This window comes from Amyelois transitella, chromosome Z (assembly GCF_032362555.1).
Source record: "Amyelois transitella isolate CPQ chromosome Z, ilAmyTran1.1, whole genome shotgun sequence".
Taxonomy (NCBI): domain Eukaryota; kingdom Metazoa; phylum Arthropoda; class Insecta; order Lepidoptera; family Pyralidae; genus Amyelois; species Amyelois transitella.
The window spans coordinates 8,253,903-8,262,437 of record NC_083535.1 but is presented as its reverse complement, the minus strand read 5'-3'; the positions used below and the strand labels follow the sequence as shown (position 1 = coordinate 8,262,437).

General features: G+C 35.6%; 1 protein-coding gene across 1 annotated transcript; it reads left to right on the top strand.

Annotated features, from left to right (window-relative positions):
* The first annotated feature begins 2,648 nt into the window (after nt 1-2,648).
* Nucleotides 2,649-8,139, top strand: LOC106133783 (paramyosin). Its single transcript, XM_060953865.1, has 10 exons — nt 2,649-2,730; nt 3,002-3,118; nt 3,883-3,975; nt 4,264-4,410; nt 5,105-5,236; nt 5,613-5,723; nt 5,943-6,095; nt 6,974-7,113; nt 7,497-7,746; nt 7,969-8,139. Exons 1-10 carry the CDS (start codon nt 2,650-2,652, stop codon nt 8,137-8,139), a joined length of 1,395 nt encoding a protein of 464 aa, XP_060809848.1. The 5' UTR covers nt 2,649.
* The last annotated feature ends 396 nt before the right edge of the window (nt 8,140-8,535 follow it).

Genomic DNA, 8,535 nt, shown 5'->3' with positions numbered 1-8,535 from the left:
AGAAATTTCAAGGCAATTCTAAAACCATTAATGAAGCTATTCCATTGTAATAGAACAGTTTCAAATTTAGTGCAACTACTCACATTGTGTCATTGACTTACTATACTAGTTGTTTTGTTTTCAATACACGCTGAAGCACAATTCTGTTAATGTTTATGTATTTATAATAATTATTAATTGAACTGGCTTACTAGATTAGCATATGTGTTAATGAACGAGACAAATTTTACGGGTTCATTGGATTGCCTTAATGGAATGGCTCAAGAAACGGCCTTGTTTAAATGAACCTGAGATTATTCGCTAGGTATGTAGCAGGAGCGATTAATCAGGTCATACCACCACTAAAGGGAAGATCTTTCGCCAGGCTATACCTGGGGAAATTGTATATGTATTCGCTGAGTTGTTAACTGTTGGCGATTGATATGATTTGTAGCATAGATGTATGTATGTTACCCTTAACATACATAGGTACATCTATGCTACAAATGTCCTGTACGCATTGGGCAATTATATTGCAGGCCTAATTTAAATTTTTCTTGGAGGCGGTGAGCTAGCAACCTGTAACTATCTGAATCTCGATTCCACATTACACCTTCAGGGGAATGCGGCCTTTCAGTCATTTCGAAATTATCGACTGTGCCTACCCCGTAAGGGATGATGACATCATTATATGTTAAGGTGTAATAAAACATTTATTTATACTTCTATGATTTGCATTTGATTCAATAAAACATCCACTTCTATTGTGACACTAACGTACATACATACACACATACATAAAATCACGCCATTTTCCCGGAGGGGTAGGCAGATCTTTCCACTTGCCACGATCTCTGCATACTTCCTTTGCTTCATCCACATTCATAGCTGTCTTCATGAAAGCTTGACCTGCCTTTGCTTTGCCAGGACATCCCTAATTTGATCAAGATACGTTCGTCTCCTCTACGCCTTCCCACTCTGATTTTACTCTCCACACTCCTCGTATATTTGCTTAGTCAACCTGCTTTCATTCATCCTCTTCACATGACCAAATAATAAATCAATTCATTATATCCTCCTCATCTAATAGTCGGTAATAAGCTTCTAAGATAAGTAGGTTCTTAATATTCCAGTAAGATATAACTAATCTAATTTTGCATGACTATAGGACGGATGAAATGTTGATTTGATGGGTGTTGTTAATGGCCGTATTTTCCTGGTTGGACAATGTCGAATAAGCGCTGAAACGGCTGCGTTGGTAACACTGCCATAAATCGTGGACCAATCAACACATGAATCGAATCAACGGGGAAAAGGATACGGATGACATTGACAGCCCCAAGGCAAGGCGACAGTGACAGACAAATAATGACAGATGACAATTTAAAAATAAATGACATAATCCCTAAGAAATGACGTATTGTTTCTTTTCTTTGTTGAGGCAATCAAACTTCATCATTAAGTTCAGAAGTTGATTTTTTAGATTGCCTGCTAGTTTTAAGCCAATCCTTTTAAATATGTGATCAATCCTCGTTATCCACATTATAATATTCTTCGTATAAAATGGTTGAGCAATAGCTGTGGGTTATCGACCCTTTCGCGTGACTTCTCCGAAAATCATGCTTACCCACCACCTAATAATTATTAATACCTAATCCACAATTCTCATTAAGTATTTAGTCACATTTCATTTTACATTTGTTAATGGTAGGCTAACTACCTATTTTGTTGATCTTACCTTTAACTTGGAACCAAACAATCGCCCACACAATGAACATTATAGATTTATAAACATGTACTATGGGCTTGCTCCATTTACAAGGAAGCGTGTAGGAATCTTGTAGATGTTGCAACCCTAGGGGTGGGTTTAGTATACTAATCTGGCTTCGTGAGATCTGGGGTGCACTTCAGACGGCTTCAAGAATTTCCACATCGGTGGCATAAGAGAAGAACGACAAGAGCATTTGAGCATAGGCGGCTTCGTGAGAGGAAACGAAAGAAATCTAAGAAACCAGGATGGTGTTTAGGATTTTCTTCAGATTAACAGATCAGGGCGTAACGTGTAGCCCCTTTTAGAAAAGGGGGTGAGTAACACAAGAATATAAGGCACTATTAATATTTTTTAGGGAGCCAAGAAATGGTGCGTTGTTATAGAGCAAACGCTAGCGCAGCGCCCTCCTCCTATGATTCGGCTCGTTTAAAAGCGGGAGGTTGGTAGAGCTATGGTGGTGGTGGCATAGTAAAAATTAAAGATATCCCTCCGGGGCGCTCGCCGCGAATTTGTGTGAGAGAGCAATTAATGTGGACGAAGCGAAAAAGAGCAGTGCAGTTGCAAATGGAACTAATAGCACTCCGGAAAAGAGGCGTGGTTTTTAAGATATTTCTCGACCTTGTCGATGGCAAAGCTATACAAATCTGGCCGATTTGGATAATATTAAAATAAAATTATTATTGTCAAATGGAAATCGTAGTATTTACTTACCTAAATAAGAAACTCAAATGAACGTACGCCAAGTCACGCGAAAATAGGCTTATTTTATACATTCAGCATTTATTTTTAAACTTTGTTTACAATTTTAGATTATTTTGTGCTAGTAGTGAATCTCGCTCTTTGTTTATTTAGTCAATATTAATAATTATTAGTTTTCGGCTTATAGGAGGTTATCAGTAATGCCTCAATCAAATTTTTGGCCATTTACTTCAACAAACAAGAGTATAGAATCAGACCTGACCGAACAACCTTCAATCTTGGTGAGTTGCACTAAAACTACCTAATTGTTCTGGTTCGTAAAAATATTTCATGGTGGTCACGTAGCTAAGAAAAAACAAGTTTGAACCAGCTGCTTACTTTCCACGCAAATTGTAAAAATCAACAAGGGAAAGATTCAAACTTTTTGGCAATGGGCTAATAATAGCATAAACTCTAAGGCCTGGCCTTCAAGTCCTTTCGAGACTACCCCGTAAGAATTAATTGCAATTCCATATATAATTTTATTTATTTATGTCGTTACTGGCACTGAAGCAAAGGCAGTTAGGAGCCATGGAAGGGGAAGTTAAGGAAATCCAAATGGAACTGGCGGCGATCAAACGCAACCGCATTGATTTGCAGAAGAGGACAACTAATGAGTTTGTGTACCCGGTTAGTAACCAAACTTTAAAATCACGGGCTATTCTAACTAACCAACAATGGTTCCGACCAACCTTTGGGTAATACGAATCGAAAACCGGAAGTGATGAGCTGCCTCATGTTTGCTTTTTTAGCTGCGCATTTGTAGCGGGAGCGATGATTCGGCTCGACCGCCACTAAAGGGAAAATCTTCTGCCAGGCTAGGTTCTCGACAAAATCCCTGTCAGTGTCCTTTTAGTCATTGCATTACAATACTCTAACCCTCATATAATTTATGCTCACCTCTAATAAAGGGGCGGCGGACGATACATGATACGCCAACACCATGCAAGAGTCCCGAATGATCGCCTCAATCTTTTATCCGGCAGGCTTCCGTCCGGATATATTTAGTTGTATAATTTTGATACCTAATCCTGGTTATTAATATATCCTAGTTTATTGGATTTCTTAAGTTGTTTTTTTTTCAATTTCGAGAGATTTTTTTTAAGTTAGAACATCGGTGGTTGTGTGGGTTGTTATGTTATCCATACTCCTTGAATCCTGTCGCAATCATGATAATAAATTACATATACAGACAATTGGATTATTTTAATCACGATGCAAGCTGGGTGTTCTGTATGATTGCTGAAGTCAAACCTTATCCACTCTGTGCAGAATCGTGATCAGTGGTCATAGCCAGATCCCAGGTATTGCCACTGGATAGATTCCAGAGTCTACTTGGAAAGCACATCAATATGATGTCGGGCACTGAAGAGACTTCCCCTCTTGATTTTCAGGATTCCTCCGATTTAATGATGGATCAAGAGAAAACAGAAGAATTAAGGATACAGAAGGAGCCTTTCTATAGCTATCCTCGTGAATTGAACGAGGTAAAGCCAAATGGATACCTTTGCCTAAGAACTTCTATTTAGAAACAAATTATTTGTATTGTTTTTGTGTGTCAAGGGTTCACTGTTATGTTAGCTTTCATGCTGGTTTGACGGCTAATAAGAGAAGTAGTTGCAGCTAGGCAGTTACTTCTCTTCCCGTGCAGATTGTAAGTCTGTAGGAACCTACCTACTTATATTATTAACTTAACAAGTTTTGTGAATTGGGGTCGATCAATCTATCTATATGTGTTATTTGTATGTACTTATGAAACTTCCTTTCTGAAATAGATTTCTAAATTAAAAGCGGAACTCATAAAAGCTAAGAACATAACGGACGAGGAAAGATTTCAAAGGGAGAAATACGAAGCGAAGTTGAAAGATCTAGAATTGAAGTTGAATTCTATATGTGGAGGAGAATCTATAGTTGAAAACAAGGTACTTACCAAAATTGAATTACAATTGGTGTGTAAGTAATGCACCTACTTGGGCCAAGCCAGATAGCAAAAGATAAAATAGAAAAGTAGCTTACACCGCAGCCACACGTTTAGGTTACACATCGTGTAGTTTATAAGACTAAATTAAGGGCGATTTTCTTTTTTATAGTTTGATTTACAAATAACCTACCTGTAATATATGTAGAGCTTCACTCCCGTGAGAATTCTTTTTTACTACTCCAGGTTTTGTTTTGTCTGTGTCTGTAAGTACCAAATACCAGTACCAGTACATTTTTACTTTATTCGTTACAAAAAAAAATAATATTTTCTTTATTTAACTATGAAAGTATGGATAAAGTCAACTATAGTTACTAGTTCGTCAACGCCTGTGTGAATGCCTTTAGCAAATTAATTGACCTGCATTATAATTTTTATAATTTGCCACTTAGTTTATTTGTAACTAGCGATCATTATTTACACAATACTTTCATACTAAACTATTGTTACACACAATAGTGTTTTCATGAGATGGCCAAGTCGGATCTATTTCAAAAACGAAAAAGATCAAGATTACTTATCTATTAATTAAAGAAGATAAGGACTATAAATTATCCAACTTGGTATTACATGGAACTCACAATTTTTACCGCCAAAAAACTGAGTGACGAGTCTTTTTTATATGCTTAAATTTATAGGATTTGAGGAAAGCATCAGAGGATGAGGTTGCCGCCTTAAAATTGCAACTCAGAGATATGCGAGAGGAGGCAGAGGAACTCAAAATGACTGTTGTTGAGAAGACTGAACAACTGCAAGAGTACCGCGTTAAGGTATGACATACAAAGATTTAAGTCTCTGTCTACCCCTCCGGGAAAAAGACGCGATTTTATGTATGTTTGTATACAAAGACTTAATTTAGTGCAAGGAAATTACATATATAAAATTCACTCTTCCTAGGAGGGGTAGCCAGAGACTACATACCTACTCGTATTTCCACTTGCTATAATCCCTGCATACTTTTACCTCTTCATCCAAATTCATTAACTCTCTCCATGAAAGCTCTTCAGATTTGGGTTCTCTTGACCTCTTGCCAGAACGTCCCTGATTGATCAAGGTACATTCATCGTGGCCTTCCCACTCTGACGTTCCCATTTACGCAAGGAAGTTAGTTAGGTAGCTATTTAAACCAATTTGTTTCTCTCTTAGTATCTCCAAGCGCAACAGCAAGTTGAAGAACTAAAACGACAGATGGATATTGTTGAATACGATAATAAACAAGTTTCCGACCAAATTCAAATTGAAATTCAGAAAATGAAGGTAAGATAAGTGTGACAGATGATGTAAGTATTGTTAATAAAAGTAGGAAATAATCGTGTAGATTTAATGCACTCCAAAATAATATATTTTCCGTTATTCATTGAAATTTGATTTCGTGAAACACAAAATCATACGAAATTATAAAATGCATTTTTATATCCGTGTCCTGTACATCAAATAAAATATAAAATTGAAACTAAGCTAATAAAGTTCGTTCAGATGCAATTTCAAGAAAAACTGCAGGAGTTAGCTCCTCTGCCGGATCTACTCAAAGGAGCACAGTTTCAACTGCAGGAGGCCAAACAACTTCAGCATTTGGCCGAAGATAGCTCACACCAACTCTCCAACGAACTGCATAGAGTAAAAGAAAAGGTAATTATGGGGAAAGAAAATATTACCATTTATCATCAAATATATGAAAGTAGTGTGGCTGGTATCGTCTCTCTTCTATTCTATATCTGTGATCAGTAATTTTGCATTCAAATAGGTTCCCATCATTTTTAAACGATATTTTGATATTTATTTTCTTTTGTAAAATATTTTTTATCAAATTGAAAGTAATACACATTTATTTCAAAATTGTTTGGTTTGCCTTTTTATTTCATAATTTAATTTTATGTAAAGTTAATAAATTTGACTCACATGGATGACTCACAACACGCCTATGCTTATGAATGTCAAAAGTAGCAACTTATTTATTAGTGCAAATATACACTTCAAGATATATCCAGCAATGTATTAAGTTTTCTTAGTAACATGAAATCATGGCCATTTTTGCTTAATTTGTGGCAGACGGTCATAATTACTGATCAGAGATGCATGCCAGCATGACAGATTTACTAGACGATGTCAAGGCGGGACAAAAGAGGGTCAACCAGGAGGAAAAACTAAATCGTTTGTTTGTGGCTTCATCTTAGGTGAATTAATTCATCCTTATGTACAGTTCAATCTGCAATAAGACGGCGGCATTAGGATCAATAAAGCGAGTAAACTATTCATTCATACTATGCAATGCATTTAATACACATCTTTTCTGAGTAATATGATTTAATTACTAACTGATGCTTTAGAATTTGAAAAACCGCAACTGGATCCAAAACATGATCTTAGCTGGGTTCGGTTCTCCTGCAAATTGCGAAGGTCAGATTTATTGCATTATGTTGAATTGGTGACTAAATGAAGTAAACTATTTAGTGAATCTTGTCATGACTGACTACAATATTTTCTTTATTTTTATTATGAATTTACAGTTGGTAATTGCAGTGAATAATTATAATCAAGAGAAAGCAGAAAGATTAAAGATAACGGATGAAAATAAAAACCTGAAAGCCGCGGTAGACGAGTATAAAATCGAATTGGACATATTAAATAAACAAGTCGATGAGTATAAGTACATATCCTGTTGGACCATTTCAGATAATTACTCTTATGATTAACTTATACTTACTGTAGCGAATTCAATTATTTATAAGTATTCTTCCCTCTATTTCTGTATTTAAAACGGAGTTATCCCTTATCCCTACCTAACCGGGTGGCTAGCCAACGTCCTACATAACGACAAATCTTCTAGAAGGAAAATAAATTTTCCATGCTATTTAGCTGTTAAATAATATAATATTTAACTTTTACATTTAACTTAAAACTTACTTGAAAAGTACCTATGTGACACACATGTTCACACACCTAATTATAATTACAAACTTTTAAGTTCTTTTATAATTTGAATTAGTAGTTAAAGTATGTATGAAGATCAAATTTTACAAATTATTTCAGATGCCAAGTGCTGAGACTGGAAGAGAAGCTGGAGCTATTGGAGAATAGATATAAAGAGAAAACATCCGAGTGTGGCCAACTATTGAAGGACCTTGATGAGATTAGACTAGAGAACAGTCGTTCCGTGACTCGATACAAGGAGAGATCTGATTCCATGAGACGATACTTGCAGACGCAAATATCGGAACTAGAGAGGCAGTTGATACAGAGTAGGGCGCAGTGTAGAGCCTGTCAAAAAGAAAGGGATGACGTAAGTTTCTTGAAATTAACGTCACCCTTATAGCGTGTTTATATTTAAAACTCAATAGTTATCAGCTTTCGTATTTGTTTTACAACTATTAACATTGTAGGCTACAAAATTAAGTAAGTAATTAATAAACTTGACATAACTACGTTTATTTCTTTAAGGCCAATTTTTATACATTCTGCATTTGAAAGCCTTTTATAGAGTACTGATCGGTATTTATTGTAGGTTCGTCAGCGAATGCAGATTCAAATCAACAGTTTACAAGAAAACTTTGAGTTGGTTGAGATCAGGTTAAACGGTCTCAAGAATCAGGTCACTTCCCTCAAAAATAGTTACACTGTGATCTTGGCTGAAGAAGACGAAAGTTCTGATTTCAACAAGATTACTACAACATGAGTTTTATTATCGTGTCTTCCGTACGGATTATAAATGTTGATATTTCTTGTATTTCTTTCTTTTTTCCAATTGTACCTATGTATACGAGTTTATTAAAAGATTACATGTATCGTTATTGCGTTGGTTTTTTTAATATATGGTACAGTAGAATTATGGAAATAAACTAGGCTACTACTATCCTAGAAACGATTTGGCAATATATTCTGCATGCCATCACATGGTGTCACAGGTCACAGTACAGTACTTTAGTTCGATTATCAAATTCAAGCTGAACATAAGGGTAACTTTTATCTTTTCTGCCATATTTTTATCTAAAAACCTAATAGGGTAATATGCTATATAGTTATCCTTACAATTCTATTAAGTAAAAAATAATTAAATTATACGAATATTATG